Source organism: Saccopteryx bilineata, chromosome 2, assembly GCF_036850765.1.
Source record: "Saccopteryx bilineata isolate mSacBil1 chromosome 2, mSacBil1_pri_phased_curated, whole genome shotgun sequence".
Taxonomy (NCBI): Eukaryota; Metazoa; Chordata; class Mammalia; order Chiroptera; family Emballonuridae; genus Saccopteryx; species Saccopteryx bilineata.
In genome coordinates, this window is record NC_089491.1 from 342167089 (window position 1) to 342187428 (window position 20340).

General features: G+C 47.2%; 1 protein-coding gene and 1 long non-coding RNA gene across 4 annotated transcripts; one reads left to right on the top strand and one right to left on the bottom strand.

The window, feature by feature from the left end:
* Positions 1-2587: 2587 nt before the first annotated feature.
* LOC136326464 (uncharacterized) lies at positions 2588-4315 on the bottom strand. The gene is made up of 3 exons (XR_010729454.1): positions 4211-4315; positions 2897-3031; positions 2588-2786 (listed from the first exon to the last, which is right to left on the bottom strand). It is a non-coding gene; the product is annotated as an uncharacterized lncRNA (long non-coding RNA).
* Positions 3616-17373, top strand: RAB19 (RAB19, member RAS oncogene family). Of its 3 annotated transcripts, XM_066262451.1 has the most exons (6): positions 3616-3632; positions 3769-3876; positions 4122-4239; positions 6353-6565; positions 9442-9625; positions 14310-17373. In XM_066262451.1, the coding sequence occupies exons 4-6, from the start codon at positions 6365-6367 to the stop codon at positions 14576-14578; spliced, it is 654 nt and encodes a 217-aa protein (XP_066118548.1). In that variant the 5' UTR covers positions 3616-3632; positions 3769-3876; positions 4122-4239; positions 6353-6364; the 3' UTR covers positions 14579-17373. The 3 variants fall into 3 exon arrangements, with proteins under 3 accessions (XP_066118548.1, XP_066118549.1, XP_066118550.1); XM_066262452.1 differs by lacking the exons at positions 3616-3632; positions 3769-3876 and having other exon boundaries at positions 3929-4222; XM_066262453.1 differs by lacking the exons at positions 3616-3632; positions 3769-3876; positions 4122-4239 and adding an exon at positions 4732-4912.
* The last annotated feature ends 2967 nt before the right edge of the window (positions 17374-20340 follow it).

Genomic DNA, 20340 nt, shown 5'->3' on the forward strand with positions numbered 1-20340 from the left:
TTTTTTTTTTTCATTTTTCTGAAGCTGGAAACAGGGAGAGACAGTCAGACAGACTCCCGCATGCGCCCGACCGGGATCCACCCGGCACGCCCACCAGGGGGCGATGCTCTGCCCATCCTGGGCGTCGCCATGTTGCGACCAGAGCCACTCTAACGCCTGGGGCAGAGGCCACAGAGCCATCCCCAGCGCCCGGGCCATCTTTGCTCCAATGGAGCCTTGGCTGCGGGAGGGGACGAGAGAGACAGAGAGGAAAGCGCGGCGGAGGGGTGGAGAAGCAAATGGGCGTTTCTCCTGTGTGCCCTGGCCGGGAATCGAACCCGTTGGACTTAATCTTGCTGGCTTGAGCAAGGGGTCACTTGGTCTGCTGTCGCCCCCCAGTCACGGCATATATGAGAAAGCTATCAATGAACAACTAAGGTGCCGCAATGAAGAATTGACGCTTCTCATCTCCCTCCCTTCCTGTCTGTCCCTCTCTCTGACTCTCTCTGTCTCTGTGACCAAAAACATAAATAAAAGCCCTGGCCAGTTGGCTCAGTGGTAGAGTGTCGGCCTGGTGTGCAGGAGTCCCGGGTTTGATTCCTGGCCAGGGCACACAGGAAAAGCGCCCATCTGCTTCTCCACACTTCCCCCTCTCCTTCCTCTCTGTCTCTCTCTTTCCCTCCCGCAACCAAGGCTCCATTGGAGCAAAGTTGGCCCAGGCGCTGAGGATGGCTCTGGTTGCAACAGAGCAACGCCCCAGATGGGCAGAGCATCACCCCCTGGTGGGCGTGCCAGGTGGATCCTGGTCGGGCGCATGCAGGAGTTTGTCTAACTGCCTCCCCATTTCCAACTTCAGAAAAATACAAAAAAATAAATAAATAAAATAAAATCCTACCAATAATTGTAGGTACACTATATACAAATTTCTGAGAAATATGTTATAATAATTAAGTCAAATATTAAAGAAAAAAATATAAAGTCCAAGCATGCTTTTATGGTAATTAAATGAAATAAATATGACAAAATTAAATTTATTCTGACATAAATACATTTTTATGTTACATTTTTTGAGTTATACTTTTTAGAATTCATAATAAAAGAGGGGTTAAAAAATAAATGACAAAAAAAGTTATCTTTTTATATATAGATACATTCTTTTTTTTTTTTTTTACAGAGACAGAGAGAGAGTCAGAGAGAGAGAGATAGGGACAGATAGACAGGAACGGAGAGAGATGAGAAGCATCAATCATCAGTTTTTTGTTGCGACACCTTAGTTGTTCATTGATTGCTTTCTCATATGTGCCTCGACCGTGAGCCTTCAGTAGACCAAGTAACCCCTTGCTCAAGCCAGCGACCTTGGGTCCAAGCTGGTGAGCTTTTGCTCAAACCAGATGAGCCTGCGCTCAAGCTGGCGACCTCAGGGTCTCGAACCTGGGTCCTCAGCATCCCAGTCCGACGCTCTATCCACTGCACCACCGCCTAGTCAAGCAGATACATTCTTAGTAAGATTTAGTAAATTTGGCAGGTCCAGGTGAGACAAGGTTTTTCATTCTTGTATTTATAAGAAACATGAGTTTGATATGTCCCTAGCGATTTCTTCAATGTTTGGGCATACATTTGAAAGGCAAACTCTCATTTCCTCATCAATACATTGAAGAATTCCTTTCTTTTTACTCTTCATTGTGTTGAGTGCAGAAAAACCCCACCTTACACATCATCTTAACTTTACACCAAACAAAGGATAGAAGAAACTTGCCTCCAGTCTTTCCGGGGGTCTGCCATCCAGTCATGGGGGGTAGTGTAAGCACCACAGCTTAACAGCCTTTGCAACCTAATCAGGCAAGTGAGGTAGGGGGTTGGGCAGACTGTCAGCCTACAGCCAATTCCCCTCACCTCTACCCCCCAAAAGTCTAAACTCCAAACACCCTGTTGGTTTTTTGGTCCCCAACAGGCACATTTTTCTCTGGAATACCATAGGGTGCACCTGGAAATCTTCTAGGGTGCACCAGTGCGCCTTGGCGCACACTTTGAGAACCACTGGTTTAATGGATAGAGAGTTTCAGTTGGGGATAGTGAAAAGGTTCTGGAGATGGGTAGTGGTAATGGTTGCACAAAAATATGAATATAATTAATACCATTGGATGGCACACTTAAAACGGTAAAATGTGCCTGACCAGGCGGTGGCGCAGTGAATAAAGCGTTGGACTGGGATGCAGAGGACCCAGGTTCGAGACCCCGAGGTCGCCAGCTTGAGTGCGGGCTCATCTGGTTTGAGCAAAGTTCACTAGCTTGGACCCAAGGTCACTGGCTCGAGCAAGGGGTTTCTCGGTCTGCTGTAGCCCCACAGTCAAGGCACATATGAGAAAACAATCAATGAACAACTAAGGTGTTGCAACGCGCAATGAAAAACTAATGATTGATGCTTCTCATCTCTCTCTGTTCCTGTCTGTCTGTCCCTATCTATTCCTCTCTCTGACTCTCTCTCTCTCTCTCTGAAAACAAAACAAAACAAAACGAAAAAACGGTAAAATGTATATATTGTGAAATATGTGTGTATGTACATATATGTATATATATGCATGTATATAAAACAAGTACATAACCTGGTGGCCACCACCTGGAGTGCTTCTTCTCCATTGCTCAAGCTATGCGCTTTGCACTTATTGTCATGTCGGTTGATGGAGGGGGTCAGAGTAGGGTGGGGCACAATTCCTCCTTGGTTTCCATATAACCATCTGGACAGCTCACCATTTAATTTCTACTCTAGATGTTCTCCAAGTACTGTGTCTGAGTCAGCTGACTTTTCCCTTCAACAGAAGAAAACATTTGATCTGTAACCTCACTGACATTGACATCTAACAGGCTCTATTTCCTGTCCCTGCACCCGCCCACATGTTTGTGGTGGATCTTGACCTACATTTCATTTCCAGGTCGCAGATATATGCCTGTGGCTCTCCAGGTGGCAGTCTGCATTTGGCAGTGTCTTCTGTTTTCTTGGCCCACGTACCAGCATTAGGTTCACCTTACTCAAGAGCAGTTCCTGAAATTTGATCTATACACGGAATTTGGCGTGAGATAAATGATATTTTCAAGGTTATCTGAAGGAATCATAGAAATTGTTCTTGGATAGTGACCAAATTGTCCTCTATTTTAGCACTTCAATCGTTCTAGATCTCAGCCCACAGTAAGGAGCACATTTTATATCACCTCCAGGATACACAGGCCCAAATGTTTCACAGAACAATGTTGTGTCTTGCTGCACATTCTGAAAATTGTTTTGTTAACCTTTTCTATAAAAATGTGGTTGCAACCCACTGAAACGGATTTCATGACTCATTCATAGGTCTCAGCTCCACAGTTTGAAAACACTACACCAACCTAAATATTTTATCAATCGGATGTTTCTGTTTTGCATACTGTGCCTACAGAGGCTTAAGGGCCAAATGTTACATTCTCCATAGCGGAGAAAATCGCATCTTATAACCTGACAACTAGTGACTCTTCTAGACTCTGCAGGGGGAAAAAAATTATTTATATATATATGGTGTGTGTGGAAAATTCACCTTGGCTTTATATATCTACGGCCAGCATCGTGGACTGATCGACTCTGTTTCCTCAGACCTAGAAATTAACCTCTGATCCTCTGATCTGTGGTAGAGTATTTGACGGAAGGAAACAGAAGTGTTTCCCGGCTCTTTCTTCCCTTATATAATACATTCAAGGTTCTTTCCGTCTTTTTAATCTTTCCGTCTTTTTAATCTTCTCTTTGAATCGCCTCCTTTCTCGTAGTGGCTCCCTAAGAAGAGTAATTCAAATCTACAAAGCAATTAGACTCAAGACCCAGATCGGTATCCTGTAAATTGTGTTTGCTTCACTAGAGCCCCCACCCCACCCCAGGTAAACAAGGAACATCAGGAGAAAGGGGAGGAGGTTGCATAGGAGGAGAGTAGAGAGAAGGGACGGGGTGGGTTACTGGGCATTGGCTTGGTTAACTGGCTTTGCAAGGTTAGGTTCGCAGACTGTTGCACAGTGAACGCTAGCCAGCGCCTCACCTGAGCTGGTGCCCAGCGGCGGCTCCGGGCTCAGGGGCGGTGGGAGAGCTTCCCTTTCCTTTCACTTTCTCCGGCCGCCCAACCTGGCAGAACTACAGTTCCCACCACGCAGCGAGGCAGCAGGAAGAAGGGGCCCAAGGGCCGAAAACGAAAACAAGGACAAAAAAAGAAAACCTTACCTGCTAGCAGAGGTGAGAGAGCAAGACAGGTAAGCGACAGGTGAACCTAGAAGGCGAAGGCTACAGGATGCAGAATGGAGGGTTGGGCGGGCGGACACCGCTTTCTCCTTGCAGGGCGTACAGGCTGAGTTAAAGGGGCTTTTGTGGAAACCCTGAGGACTTCCTGGGGGTGGGGGTTGGGGGAACATGGAGGGAAGATTTCAACTCAAGTTATAGTGATAAGACACTGGAAGTAGAATGGCTTTATTTGAAAAGTCAGAGGGGGTTTGACTGTGTCTCTTGTCTGCTGGATCAATGAGCCACAAGTGACCCCGGAGGTGTCCAGGACAAGTATGGGGCTTTTATAGATTGGATATTTTTGTGCATTTTAAATTTGTATAATGATATAGACTTGACCCTTTCTATGACTTTAGAGAAAACCAAAGAATAAAACTGGGGGAAATGAAGAAAGGTAGCGTAGGGCAGGAGCAATTTGCAGCACATCAAATTTAATCATCAACTGGGGCGAGGTTTCATGTATTTTATGAGGCATTAGGTGAGGAGCCCCAACACAATGGCGATGCGGGACAGTTGAGGGCTTGGGGATATTTGCCTGCTGCTCCAAATATCTGGCGGGCTGTCATGTGGAATCGGAATCTGCCCAGACCTGGCCAAGCCTGAGGGCCAACGACTGGAACCCCAAGGAGATAGACTTCAGCCCACGTAAGTTAGAGCTGCACACTCAAAATGGATTTTTGCAGGAGATAGTGAGTGAGTTCCTCATGATCAATGATCTTGAAGCCTAGAAGAGCAGTTGATCAGAGGTGCTGAAGGTGAGAATAAAGTTCAGGTGTGTGTTGAGCAACAGCCCCCAAGCCTGGCGAGGCATCAGAATCACTTGGGGATAGTGTGTGCATGTGCGTGTGCGCATGCCTGTGTGTGCTGTGGTTTGAAATATCTTTAGCAGATCTTGGACGGGCTTCAGGAATGTATATTTTTATTTATTTATTTATTTTTAAATTATTTATTCATTTTTTAGAGAGGAGAGGGAGAGACAGAGAGAGGGAGAGGAGAGACAGAGAGAGAGAAGGGGGGAGGAGCTGGAAGCATCAACTCCCATATGTGCCTTGACCAGGCAAGCCCAGGGTTTCGAACCAGCGACCTCAGCACTTCCAGGTCTACGCTTTATCCACTGCGCCACCACAGGTCAGGCAGGAATGTATATTTTTAATTATCTCCCCAAATAACTCCAATATCATCGTTAGTTTAGGAAACCCTGTCATTTAGAAACTTTAAGTTATTTTTCAGCTTCTGGTAAAGCATACCATAAACTTTCTCACCACAGTTTTCTCTTTGAATATTCTCACAATCCTAATTTCCTGGTGAAGAAAAATTAAGTGCCAGCTGGAAGGAAAAGACCATGTCACTCTTCCCTAAACTGTCTTCTCTGTCAAATCTTGTCGGTCCTTGTGGTCCTTGTTGCTGGTTGACTGGGGTCCTTCTGTCCATGCAAAACGTGGATAGGGTTACAGCTAGGCATGTCCTCCAACTGATAACTGGCAGAGAAGACACTCCAGTGGGCACCTTCTCTGCCATACTCCTGCTGTGTGGGCATACTATGCAGCAGGGGTCCCCAAACTGTTTACACAGAGGGCCAGTTCACTGTCCCTCAGACCGTTGGAGGGCTGCCACATACAGTGCTCCTCTCACTGACCACCAATGAAAGAGGTGCCCCTTCCGGAAGTGCGGCGGGGGGCTGGATAAATGGCCTCAGGGGGCCTCATGCGGCCCGTGGGCCGTAGTTTGGGGATGCCTGCATGGAGCATGGGGCACCCGGTCTTGATAACTAGGATTTCCATCCATGCTATCTGACTGTTGACTGTGTAGTTGTGTAGTGGGCCCAGCAGAGGGTGGCAGTAGAACCTCTTCATTCCAAGGACACCCCTAAAGTAGTGTCAACCCACCTAACGTAGGTGTGAGCTTGTAGGGGCAGCTGCCTTGGAAGTGTCCTTCTCCCACGAGGATGCTAATGGTATGAAAGCAATGCTCTCCCTCTGTCTTGTACTGTTCTGGACTCCTAGTGCCTAGAACAGTGCCTGGTGCCTGGTAGGTGCTCGCTCAAGAGACGCCGAATTCCTTCTTTTCCGCCTCGTTCCATTCTAGGTAGCAAGAGCCATGCAATTCTCCAGCTCAGCCAGGGCAGCAGACGAGAACTTTGACTATTTGTTCAAGATTATCCTCATCGGGGATACCAACGTGGGGAAGACGTGCGTGGTGCAGCACTTCAGATCCGGGGTCTACACGGAGACACAGCATAACACAATCGGGGTGGACTTCACTGTACGCTCCCTCGAGATCGACGGCAAGAGAGTGAAGGTCAGGGGGCACAGGGTTTGCTCCCCCTCTTTCAGCCAGAGCCCTTAACACCCAAACACATGCCTGAGGCAAAAAAGACTTAAATATAAAACATGGTATCATAAAAGTACCAGGGAAAAAACATAGTTGCATTTACTTTTATCTTTGGAGAATGAGGAAATGGGGCTTTGCGGTAAGATGAGAAACCCAGAAACCATAAGGGAAAATATTGCTCAGTCTAACTGTCCCAAGGCCAAATTTATATATTTCTGTGTAACTAGATAAAGCTCAAACTTCTACCTATTCCAAAACACCATAAACCAAGTCAAACAGTGAGTGACAAATTGGAAAGAAATATTTGCATGTATGGGACTTGACAAAGGGCTAACTTCTTTAATGTGATAAATAGCCAAGCAAAAGCTCAACAACCAAATACAAAAGGTATACAATTCACAGATTGAAAAAAAAAGTTGCACGAATTTTATAAGATGTAAAGGTATCCATCCTCACTCATAATTAAATAACAAACTAACAATGAGATATTATCTTTTACCCATTTGATTAGAAAAGATTCAAGTGTCGATAAAGATGTAATAAATGGGTCTTGTTTGGGATCCTGATTTTAAAAAACAGCAGTAAAAAGGCATTTTTGGAGACAGTCAGGAACATTTTCTTTCTTGTTTTTTTAATATTCTTTTTTAAATTTTTACTTTATTTATTGATTTTAGAAAGAGAAGAAGGGAGAGAGAGAGATATCGATTTGCTGTTTCGCTCACTTATGCATTCACTGGTTGACTTTTGTATGTGCCCTGACTGGGAATCAAACCCAACACCTTGGTGTGTCAAGACGATGCTCTAAACTGGGCTACCCGGCCAGAGCATAATTGGAAAAATTTTCATATGGGCTTAGTATTAAATGATACCAAGGAATTATCAAAAAATTTATTAGCAGTGATATTGGCATTGTGGTTACAAAAGAAAATGTCCACATTTATAGCAATGTGTGTATCCACGTATATAGGGATGAAATGACATTAAGTCTGGGATTTGCTTTAAAATAATACCTCAAAGAAATCAACAGAACAGCCTGACCAGGCAGTGGCACAATGGATAGAGTGTGGGACTGGGACACAGAAGACCCAGGTTTGAAACCCTGAGGTCACCAGCTTGGGCGCAGGCTCACCAGCTTGAGCATGGGATCATAGACATGACCCCATGGTTGCTGGCTTGAGCCCAAAGGTCACTAGCTTGAAGCCCAAGGTTGCTGGCTTGAAGCCCAAGGTCACTGGTTTGAGCAAGGAGTCACTGGCTTGGCTAGAGTCCCTCAGTCAAGGCACATGTGAGAAAGCAATCAATGAACAACTAAGGTGCCACAACAAAGAATAGATGCTTCTCATCTCTCTCCCTTCCTGTCTGTCTGTCTCTCTCTCTCTCTCTTGCTTAAAGAAAAATATCAACAGAACAGACTAGATATAACAAGAGTGGCATGATCTTTTCTTTTCTTTTCTTTTTTTTTACAGGGACAGAGAGAGAGAGTCAGAGAGAGAGATAGACTGGGACAGACAGACAGGAACAGAGAGAGATGAGAAGCATCAATCATCAGTTTTTCGTTGCAACACCTTAGTTGTTCATTGATTGCTTTCTCATATGTGCCTTGACCGCGGGCCTTCAGCAGACCGAGTAACCCCTTGCTTGAGCCAGCGACCTTGGGTCCAAGCTGGTGGGCTTTTGCTCAAACCAGATGAGCCCACGCTCAAGTTGGCAACCTCGGGGTCTCGAACCTGGGTCCTCTTCATCCCAGTCCAACGGTCTATCCACTGTGCCACCGCCTGGTCAGGCTGCATGACCAGGCGGTGGTGCAGTGGATAGAGCGCCACCACCTATCCGCCTGCCCTAACCAATGGGCAGGCTCTTGATAATTATTGAATCTGGGATGATGGGTATATTCTCTTCTCTCTAGTTCATTGTTTTCTTCTAATTTTGTATATGTTTGCAAACTTTCTTTAAAAATTAAACTTTGTCGCCTGACCAGGCGGTGGCGCAGTGGATAGAGCGTTGGACTGGGATGCAGAGGACCCAGGTTCGAGACCCCAAGGTCTCCAACTTGAGTGCGGGCTCATCTGGTTTGAGCAAAAGCCCACTAGCTTGGACCCAAGGTCGCTGGCTCCAGCAAGGGGTTACTCGGTCTGCTGAAGGCCTGCGGTCAAGGCACATATGAGAAAGCAATCAATGAACAACTAAGGTGTTGCAACGCGCAATGAAAAACTAGTGATTGATGCTTCTCATCTCTCTCCGTTCCTGTCTGTCTGTCCCTGTCTATCCCTCTCTCTGACTCTCTCTCTGTCTCTGTAAAAAAATAAATTAAAAAAATTAAACTTTGTCAATAATGTAAGTATATGCAGAACAGGTATCATCAGACACTGTTGGAGGATGCATAAATTGGTGTCATTGCTCAGGATGGCAGTTTGGATGGTTATGTTATGAGGACACCCTGAACATAAATGGCAGAGTGGCTCTTTAAAATTAAAACCATTCAGCCAACAGTATCTCCTTTTTCGGTGTTAATACCAATGGGCAGGCTCAAGGGATAGACTCCAACATCTGAACTAAGGGATGATTGAGGTGAAAAGGGAAAAGAATGCCAGACCCCAGGACCTTGGAACCCTCTCTCCTACTGAAGCATCCCTGAGCTGGGATGCTCCCAACCTGAAAACCCATCCCAGTTACCCTGGGGAGCAACTGAAAAAAATAGATACATGGGCCCCAGCCCCGACGTCCTGAGTGTGGGTATCTAGAAGTGAGACCCAGGCACCTCTATTTAGCCGATGACTTAGGTGAGCAAGTCCCTGTCAGGCATGGGAACTCCTGATGCCATCCCCTTTCTTGCCCCTCTGCAGATGCAAGTGTGGGACACCGCAGGCCAGGAGCGCTTCCGGACCATCACCCAGAGCTACTACCGCAGCGCCCATGCGGCCATCATCGCGTACGACCTCACCCGGCGGTCCACCTTCGAGTCCGTTCCTCACTGGATTCACGAGATAGAAAAATACGGCGCTGCGAACTTGGTCATTATGCTGATCGGTATGGTGTTTTCAAAGGGTTTAACTGGCTTTCCCGGCTCCCTCTGCCCATGCTCAGCATTTTGTGTTTTCTGGTGGCAGGGGACCATGAAATCATAAAAGTGCAAATGGTGGACAGGACCTCAGAAAGTGTCTAGCCCAGAGATTCCCATCAGTCACTTGAAAATGAGAGGGAGGGTGGTGTGAAGTAGCTAAGAACACAAACCTCAGGGCTGCAATGTAGTTTCTCATCCAGAAGACCTGCGATGGGGCCCAGACCTGTCTTACGCAGGTGCCCGGCTGTCTTGCTGCACATATCTGTGCAGACCACACAGGAAGTGCTCTGCAGGCTAAGGTTCACAGAGTCAGAGAGCTCCACATCCCTGAGGGGGCCACTCAGATGAATGTGATGGACACGCTGACATCAAAACTAACAGCAAGTTCAATGGCAAAGTGAACTCATGGCCTGAAACGGGAGCAGTCCTAGCAGACTGACGTTCATGAAAGTGTTAACGTTCCTGCTATTTCTCTGTGGTTTCAGTTTTGCCAACAGAGGTGCCTTCTCCTCCCTCCTCTCTCATAAGTTGACCCTGGCCCCTGGCAGCCACTCCCCCTCCACACCAATGGCAAAAACATGGCTGTGCATGGATTTCTACTGTCCTCTTTCTCCAGCCATTCACAGAGATCAGCTCCTTGGTAATGTCCCTGTGTTTAAAATCCTCGCTGGTCCCCCATGGCCCTCCAGATAACACACAAACTCCTGAGCACGATTAACAAGGCTCCTCCAGCCTCCCGAGCATGGCTGGCCTCTTATTTTTCGTATCCCTCTGCTCTGTGCCTGACCTCTGAACTCTTCAGACATTCCATCAGAGGAAGAGTTCAGGAGCCAACTTTTTTTTTTTTTTTTTCCAAAGCTGGAAACCGGGAGAGACAGTCAGACAGACTCCCGCATGCACCCGACCGGGATCCACCTGGCACGCCCACCAGGGGGCGATGCTCTGCCCCTCCGGGGCGTCGCTCTGCTGCGACCAGAGCCACTCTAGCGCCTGGGGCAGAGGCCAAGGAGCCATCCCCAGCGCCCGGGCCATCTTTGCTCCAATGGAGCCTTGCTGCTGGAGGGGAAGAGAGAGACAGAGAGGAAGGAGAGGGGGAGGGGTGGAGAAGCAGATGGGCGCTTCTCCTGTGTGCCCTGGCCGGGAATCGAACCCGGGACCCCTTGCACGCCAGGCTGACGCTCTACCACTGAGCCAACCGGCCAGGGCCAGGAGCCAACTTTTTAAAGTTATACTGGATGTTCTGTCTCATAATTCTTTTTTCTATTTCCCATTGATTTGAGAGGGAGACAAAAGCATTAACTCGTTCCATTTAGTTGTGCACTCATTTATTGCTTCTTGCCCATGCCCTGACCAGGGATCGAACGGCAACCTTGGTGCACCGAGACGATGCTTTATCCCCTGAGCCGCCCCAGCACTTTCTTCAGCACCTGATATTTGTCCCCTTAGGATCTCAGGAAAACCTTTCACTTTAACTCTCTTATATTTTCTCAGGCAAATCTTTCACTTTAACTCTCTTATATTTGCAGGTCCGTAACCTCTCTAGTGAAAACCCTTAAGGCCAAAGATTTCAGAATCTGTAATTTGTCGTATCTTAGCATTTTATGTTACCTGACACTCTCAGCAGGGTCTGGGCCAATATCTTATGGTCAAATGCATATTTATGCAGTGAAATATATGAATAGACATACAAAGCAGGTTAAATAAAAACTTCAAATGACCAGTTGAGGGCAGATTTTACTGTCTGCTAAATTACCCAAAAATTTAGGTAGCTCAGTTGGTTAAAGTATTGTCCTGGTATGCCAAGGTTGTAGGTTCAATCTCTGATCAGGGCACACACAAGAATCAAATAATGAATGCATAAATAATTGGAACAACAGATTGATGTTTTTCTCTTCCTCTCTCTCTCCCTTCCTCTGTCTCTCTCAAATCAATAACTTAAACTTTTTTTTTTTTTTAGTTAAAAAAAAAAAGTAGCCTGACCTGTGGTAGCACAGTGGATAAAGCGTCGACCTGGAAATGCTGAGGTCACCGGTTCGAAACCCTAGGCTTGCCTGGTCAAGGCACATATGGGAGTTGATGCTTCCAGCTCCTCCTCCCTTCTCTCTCTCTCTCTCTCTCTCTCTCTCCCGCCCCTCTAAAAATGAATAAATAAAATGAAAAAAAAATCTTAAAAAAAAAAAAGTAGAGGTTTCAGAGTGTTTTGGATTTGGGAAATGTGAATAATGGAGGGCACACCTGTACTGCTAAGAACTCATACTGTTTACCTGGTCCTTAGGATGTGTTATTTCATAGCCCGTCTTGGACGGTTCCATTCTTGTATAGCTTTTTAAATATCTGTGTGACTCTTGCCTCCCAAACAACACAAAGAAGCCCTTCCTTAGGGGCCAGGGCCAAGCATCTCTGGTGCCCACAGAGAACACACAGTAAGCAGGGACTCAGATTGCAGGTATCCTGGCTTATTCTGAGGTGTGCAGCCACCAGCTATTGGGAGGTAGGGCAGGGAGAGCCAAAGCCGTTAAGCTGGTGTGGCACTGGGACAGGTGGGAGGAGCAGGTAATAAAAGTCAGACCCAGTGAGTGTGACCCAGCCCAGAAGCCACAGATCAGGGTGAGGGGTTGCCTAGACTCCTGGCTCAGGGATTCCTACTCTGAACATCCCTGCCCCCACCAAGGGGCTCTCTCACCTTTCTTCTAAGAGGCAGAGCTGTGCCCTGAGCTTAAACCTCTCCAGCTATAAAAAGGCATATGGTTTTTTTTTTTATTTTAATTTTATTTTATTTATTCATTTTTAGAGAGGAGAGAGACAGAGATAGAGAAGGGGGGAGGAGCTGGAAGCATCAACTCCCATATGTGCCTTGACCAGGCAGGCCCAGGGTTTCGAACTGGCGACCTCAGCATTTCCAGGTCGACGCTTTATCCACTGCGCCACCACAGGTCAGGCCGCATATGGTTTTCTTGAAGGTACATACCTGAGTTAGGTTCCTGTGGTTTCTGTGTTAAATTACCATAAACTGGGTGCCTGAAAAACAACAGAAATGTGTTCGCAATCCGTTCCAGACCAGAAATCTGAAATCCGTGTCTCTGGGCTGAGAGCAAGGTGCCAGCAGGACCGTGCGCCCTCTACAGGCTCAAAGGGGGAATCACTCCTTTCCTTGTCCAGCCTCTACTGCTGTCCACGTTCAGTGGCTTGTGGCCACCTCCTCCGTGTGGGTAGTCAAGCACCTGCATGCACATTCATCAAGACTTATTGAGGAGCCTGACCAGGCGGTGGTGCAGTGGATAGAGCGTCGGACTGGGATGTGGAAGACCCAGGCTCGAGACCCTGAGGTCACCATCTTGAGCGTGGGCTCATCTGGTTTGAGCAAAAGCTCACCAGCTTAAGCCCAAAGTCGCTGGCTCAAGCAAGGGGTTACTTGGTCTGCTGAAGGCCCACGGTCAACGCACATATGAGAATGCAATTGATTAAAAACTAAGGTGTTGCAAAGCGCAATGAAAAACTAATGATTGCCCTGGCCGGTTGGCTCAGCGGTAGAGCGTCGGCCTGGTGTGCGGGGGACCCAGGTTCGATTCCCGGCCAGGGCACATAGGAGAAGCGCCCATTTGCTTCTCCACCCCCGCCCCCCCTCCTTCCTCTCTGTCTCTCTCTTCCCCTCCCGCAGCCAAGGCTCCATTGGAGCAAAGATGGCCCGGGCGCTGGGGATGGCTTCTTGGCCTCTGCCCCAGGCGCTAGTGGCTCTGGTCGCAGCAGAGCGACGCCCCGGAGGGGCAGAGCATCGCCCCCTGGTGGGCAGAGCGTCGCCCCTGGTGGGCATGCCGGGTGGATCCCGGTCGGGCGCATGCGGGAGTCTGTCTGTCTCTCCCCGTTTCCAGCTTCAGAAAGAAAAAGAAAAAAAAAAAATGAAAAACTAATGATTGATACTTCTCATCTCTCCGTTCCTGTCTGTCTGTCCTGTCTATCCCTCTCTCTCTCTCTCTCTCTCACTGTCTCTGGGAAAAAAAAAAAAAAGACTTATTGAGGAGCACTGGAGATCATGCTCCCCAGCATAGAGCATCAGTTTGGCTCAAATAAATAAATGCATTTTAAAAATCTCAAAAAAAAAAAAAAAAAAAAGATCCATTGAATGTCAAGTCTATAGATTTTGTTAGATGCAAAATATAACAAAGAAACTAAGTCTTTCCACAGCTTCAACCCAAGAAATCCTGATCACAAATCTTAGCTCAGCTAGACCCAGTTCTGTCTCAGAGTCCACAGCTCTGTAGCTGGGGGGTTAGGGGAGATGGGGACAGGACCTGAAGGGAGGAAAGAGAAGCCTGAGAGAACCACTCTGGCACCCTCTGACCCTGTCACACTTAGAAGCAGTGACAGCCCCTCCCAAGAATACAGAAGCTCCACCTGTCCCAGCCAATAAAGCACACACTTCTGGCCCACTCCCTGCAGATCTTAAAGATCTTAAGAACAGTGAATTAAGATAGTGGCTCTGTTCCCAGCCATCTGTGGTTTTCTTTTCAGTCAATGTGTGCTGAACTACTATGTGTGAATGAATGCATGTGAACATATTGCTAAACTAAGTTTCTTTTTAGTTTTAGGGTTGTTGTTTTTTTAATTGTGTTAAGTTACTCAATGTGGTATTTGCTTCTCTCTGCCTCCCAGGAAACAAATGTGACCTGTGGGAAAAACGGCACGTTCTGTTCGAGGATGCCTGTACCCTGGCTGAGAAATACGGCCTCCTGGCTGTTTTGGAGACATCAGCCAAGGAATCCAAGAACATAGATGAAGTGTTTGTGCTCATGGCCAGGGAGCTGATCGCCCGTAACAGCCTGCACCTGTATGGGGATGGCGCCCTGAGCCACCTGCCCCTGGACTCCAGTCCGGTTCTTGTGCCCCAGGGGCCGAGTCAAAAGACCCACTGTACTTGCTGAACATGTTCACGAGGCCAACAGCACCCACCAGAGGCCGTGCCTAAAACCAAAGGTAGCCAGATCTTCCAGTGTCTGATGAGTAGCATTTCAGACCCCGGTGTAGACCTGCCACTAATCCTCAATCCTCGATTCAGACCAGTGGCCAGGGGTTGACTGAGGATAGGGTACACTACTGTCCTTCTCGATTATGCCTTGGACTTAAAGGCACCCGGGTAGCAGGACAAGGTCTGCTCTTTCCATCTTTCCCTTTCCTGTCTCCCCAACCCTCCAACTGTGCTTCTACTGAATTTTTATCACTTGAAGAGGGTATGGAAGGAAAAAGGACTATCAAGAGACAGGAGAGGAGATTTGGAACATTCTGGGACAGTTTAAAACAGTTCGGGAGCCTGACCAGGAGGTTGCACAGTGGATAGAGCATTGGACTGGGATGCCGAGGACCAAGGTTCAAGACCCCAAGGTCGCCAGCTTGAGCGCGATCATCTGGTTTGAACAAAAGCTCACCAGCTTGGATCCAAGGTCATTGGCTCGAGTAAGGGGTTATTCGATCTGCTGAAGGCCCGTGGTCAAGGCACATATGAGAAAGCAATCAATGAACTAAGATGTTGCAACGAAAAAGTAATGATTGATGCTTCTCATCTCTCTCCGTTCCTGTCTGTCTGTCTGTCCCTGTCTATCCCTCTCTCTGACGCTGTCTCTGTAAAAAAACAAAACAAAACAAAAAAAACAAAAACAGTTCGGGAAGGGGAGTAGTGGGAAAAAGCCTGCAACGCTGTTAATATTTGCTTCCTGACATTCACACCTCAGGGCTTTAGTCCAGGGAGCAAAACCTTTTGACACAAAGACCATAAATACCTCTTGCCAAATGGTCAGGAGTCACATGATGGAGATGGTGTTGAATTTCACTTTATTCTCCTGGGGCTGATGAGACCACCTTCCTAAGATGGGGGAGGTGTCTACAATTTCTAAAATATCAAATTAGCTGCTGGGTCAGGAGGTATTTCTGAATTGACATTACATTGGCTCATAAGTGAAGAGCAAACCAATATTGACCTTATATAGTGTGGCCCTCGGTGCACCATGTACCCTCTAGAACAGGGGTCTCAAACTCAACTCAGCATGTGGGCCGCAGAGCAAGATCACAGCCGTTCGGCGGGCCGCACTAGGTCTACAAAAGGCAACTGTTACGCAACACTTTTCTCACTGCAGTTGAAAACAAAAAATCAGTACCACAAGCACAATCGTACATGCAGTTTACTCAGTGTCACAAAACGACCAGAAACTGTAGTTCGCATCACAACTGCTGTTAACTAAGCTAATATCTAGCTAGGATGCTAGAGAAATGAAAAATACAAGTAGGCCCCTAGGCTTACTTAATTTTATCCAAAATATTTTGAACTTCGTGGATTAGTCTGCGGGCTGCATAAAATTGTTCGGCAGGCCGCAAGTTTGAGACCCCTGCTCTAGAACCTGTTAGTAATAATACATCATGGTTTTTCAGAGTTCCCCAATGGTTGTCACTGACGTGCGTCTTGCAGTCATAATAAGAACCACAAAGGACTATCTAGCCACAATGTTGGCCCCAAAAGGAGAAATGTCTGTGAGAGTTCTCCTTGGGCCCAGGTGAGTGCTGCCAGGCATAGGCTGAGACCGGCAGAAAACAGAAGTCACTAGCCACATGTGGCTATAGAGTCCTTGAAGACAGAGGCCACAGTGTGAGATGAATGGCTCACAATTCTCCCATCATTTCTCTCTCCATCAATCTCAACCAATGTTCTCTAAACCTTATCAGCTTCTAGAATTATGCACTCTGGGAATTATCTGGAATTCAAAGAGTCCTACTAACTTAGACATGTGAGAACAAGGTCACCGAACATCAGGCAGCTGTGATTAACTGGCCTGGCCTTCTTGTTGGAATGCTAGGGCTGTGATGGGAACCCTAGGGCCTCACTGGAGTAGGGCACGCAAAGCTCTGCCCCAAAGGGGCACAGGCGCTTCGGAAGCTGACAGTCTCGTCCCAGGCACGTGACGCTAGCTCAGGCAGGCTCCCCTTTGTAGATGTGGTCTCAGAAGGTGCGTGTTAACTGAATGCTGGTGGTGTCCTCACATCCCCAAAGTTGTACATAAGGTAACGAGTTATATGACAGTAAGTTACAAAAGGGACAGTCCGGAAGAATAAAAAAGATTGCAATGTCTCCATATTTTGTTTGCCAGTGTCAAGTATGTACATTCCCATCTTAGGAGTTAATCTTTTTTCAGTTCTAGTCTCTGATCATACCTTCTCTCGGACACCCCACTCTCACTCTAATGACACCATCATAAAAGCTATTTATGCATCTCCCTTGAGCTCCTCCATTAGACTGTAACTCAACCGTTAGGCCTGACCAGTGGTGGTGCAGTGGATACAGCGTCAACCTGGGATGCCGAGGACCCAGGTTCAAAACTCCGAGGTCACCAAATTGAATGCAGGTTTATCTGGCTTGAGCGCAGGATCATTTACATGATCCCATGGTCGCTGACTTGAAGCACAAGGTCTCTGGCTTGAGCAAGGGGGTGTTGCTGGCTTGGCCTGAGCCCCCCACCCCCAGGTCAAGGCACGTATGAGAAGCAATCAATGAACTATGTAAGTGCCTCAACTACAAGTTGATTCTTCTCGTATCTTTGCCTGCCTGCCTGTTTCTCTGAAAACAAAGCAAAACTTTAGAACAAGTACTAGGTTGGTACTAGCTTTGCATCCTAGCACTGTGACTAACATACAGAAGTTGCTTCAGGTTTGCTGGGACGAATGAAGTACTGTGGACAGGCCCCATTGTATGCACTCAATAAACAGTAGTTATTATAAAGCCATACTAGAAGATCTTTCACCTTGTAATTGCTGATTTAACGTGTTTCCCAACATCTCAGTGGGCAGAAGGGACAAAGGAGGCATCAGCATGGGGTCTAAGTCACATGGCGCAACTTAAGTGCAAAGAAGCCTGGAGAATGGAGGGCTTCCGTGGACTGCTTTGAAGCACCGTTTCTGTACCCCTGGGCTCAGAGCTCCTCCAGTCCAGCACAGGACTCAAATATTTGTACGGCAAACGGTTCCCTTCATCTTACTAAGAACGTTATCCACTAACAGTTTCAAACAGACGGCAAGGGCCGGGAAGGAAATGAGTTAGAACATAAGAACAAGCCCTTTTTCAAGAGGGCAAATTTATTATCAGAAATGAGTCTCCCCTAAAACAAATCTTTTCCATACTGACTCAAGTTTTTTACATTTTGGACTATGTTCACTGTTAACAAAGACGGGAGGACATCAGTTTCTAATTATTTACTATGGGGAACAAGCTTCTGATGGAGAATACGAAGCCCATTAGTTGGACTTTAAAGCTGCTTTCTTTGTTCTCGACACTGATAAGGCAGCAAGAGACCTGGGCAGTCTGGGGGTTCTCAGTGATCAGCAAAAGACCTCTTCCTGTCATTTGACACAAAGGATAAGCACCTAGTTAAACTCATTTACTACAAAGCACTATCTTTTGTCTAAAATGTAGTAAAATGTTTGTGAAGTCGGTCCTAGACACTGTGAAAAGCGATAAAACAGACACCATGGAGACAGTCACTGTGGTAATCACTTCAGATAGAACTTAAGGATTTACTGTTTAAAAACTAGGCACCGTGATTCCAAACCCACAGAAGTTTGCTCAATGATTCACTCAAACGCCTTACAATTTACCATTCAGTTGATTATCTTGAATATAGGTGCCTAAAAGCACTGACTTTAAATTGTTAGACAAGTTCTTTCAACAGCTGTTTCAACACAAAATTGGCTGTTACTGCTATGACAAGATTCACAATCTCTGGCTTTCCACTCAGAGCTTACTTTGCGCTCACTCGGGTTGGCTGAGTGTCCTGTCCCACCTCTCCTGGCACAGCCCCCCGGCTGATGGGGCAGCTGCCTTCTCAGAAAGGGTCGACTGCCATGGGTATGTGGAGAACCGACTGGCTCTTTTTTTCCTTTTTTTCAGAGACAGAGTCAGAGAGAAGGATAGATAGGGACAGAGATACAGGAACGAAAAGAGATGAGAAGCATCAATCATCAGTTTTTCGTTGTAACACCTTAGTTATTCATTGATTGCTTTCTCATACATGCCTTGACCGTGGGGCTACAGCAGACCGAGTAACCCCTTGCACAAGTCAGCAACCTAGGGTCCAAGCTGGTGAGCTTTGCTCAAACCAGATGAGCCTGCACTCAAGCTGGCGACCTCAGGGTCTCGAACCTAGGTCCTCTGCATCCCAGTCTGATGCTCTATCCACTGCACCACTGCCTGGTCAGGCCCAACTGGCTCTTAAAACTCCCACCTGGAAGTGTCACTTCTGCTTACATCCCATCAGCCTAAGAATTCCCAGCAACTACACTGTATGCCCAGAAAGCACAGGATTGGGAGGCTAGTGAATGGCACCAGTAAGCAGGACTTCAAATACCTGTAGCGACATACCTCCTCCCTCCCCAAATGTTTGAGAGAATTTGCTTTACCGTTCCCCCTCAATCTTTAAAAATAATAATCTAGCCCTGGCCGGTTGGCTCAGTGGTAGAGCGTGGGCCTGGCGTGCATAAGTCCCGGGTTCAATTCCCGGCCAGGGCACACAGAAGCGCCCATCTGCTTCTCTACCCCTCCCCCTCTCCTTTCTCTGTTTCTCTTCCCCTCCCGCAGCCGAGGCTCCATTGGAGCAAAGATGGCCCGGGCGCTGGGGATGGCTCCTTGGCCTCTGCCCCTGGCGCTAGAGTGGCTCTGGTCGTGGCAGAGCGTCGCCCCCTAGTGGGTGTGCCAGGTGGATCCCGGTCGGGCGCATGCGGGAGTCTGTCTCTCCCCGTTTCTAGCTTCAGAAACACACTAAAAAAATAATAATATATAGGTCCACAGGAATTAAGTCAGAGGTAAGCATTACTAATTGTGTGTGGTGGCAAGTAAGAGGATGACACTGTTGCTTTGTGCAAAGAGCAAGTCTGAAGTTTCACCCATCACCATGGTCCCCAACCCCTTTTGTAGTCAGCAACCCCACTGAAGAGCCATCAATGCGCAGTGACAGGGTGGCTTCATGGACTGGCTGCCTTGAGCTTCCACTGCCCTTTTTTTTTTTATTTATTTATTTATTCATTTTAGAGAGGAGAGGGGGAGAGAGAGAGAAGGGGGGAGGAGCTGGAAGCATCAACTCCCATATGTGCCTTGACCAGGCAAGCCCAGGGTTTCAAACCCGTGACCTCAACATTTCCAGGTCTGATGCTTTGTCCACTGTGCCACCACAGGTCAGGCCCACTGCCCTTTCTAAGGCAGAAAAAGGCAGCTGCCCAGGAACACATACCTACCTCCCTAAAGTCCCACCACTTGCTCTCATGTATGCCCACAGGGTGGCTCCCAATGGCCTCCTCCCTACTTTCTGGACACAGAAAAACAGAAAAGGCAGAAGGTTCTCTGCCCCACTAAGATTCCCAAGATTTCTATTCCTGAGGCTCCCAAGGATCCCTGGGGCACACGTGACCAGTAGCAGCTTCTGGTGGATTTTTAACTTCTGGAAGGGAGCAGCTGGACCATGAGCTTACAAAAGGCTCAGGGGACCTACAGCTGTTACCATGCCTACAATTAAGTCAACATACACAACTCCTAAATGTGGAAACAATTTCACTAGACACATTTCTTAAATAGGCATTAAAATTAAGGAGCAGTATTTTTACAAATAACCTCTGCAAACCGTCTTCCAAAGGAGTGACAAAAAGGTCTGTATTT

Bases quoted from the DNA above. Each gene is read 5' to 3' on its own strand.
- RAB19 (XM_066262451.1), top strand. From the start codon at position 6,365: ATGCAATTCTCCAGCTCAGCCAGGGCAGCAGACGAGAACTTTGACTAT. The intron at 6,566-9,441 runs GTCAGGGGGCAC...GCCCCTCTGCAG, and splicing joins TCGACGGCAAGAGAGTGAAG to ATGCAAGTGTGGGACACCGC. The intron at 9,626-14,309 runs GTATGGTGTTTT...TCTGCCTCCCAG, and splicing joins CTTGGTCATTATGCTGATCG to GAAACAAATGTGACCTGTGG.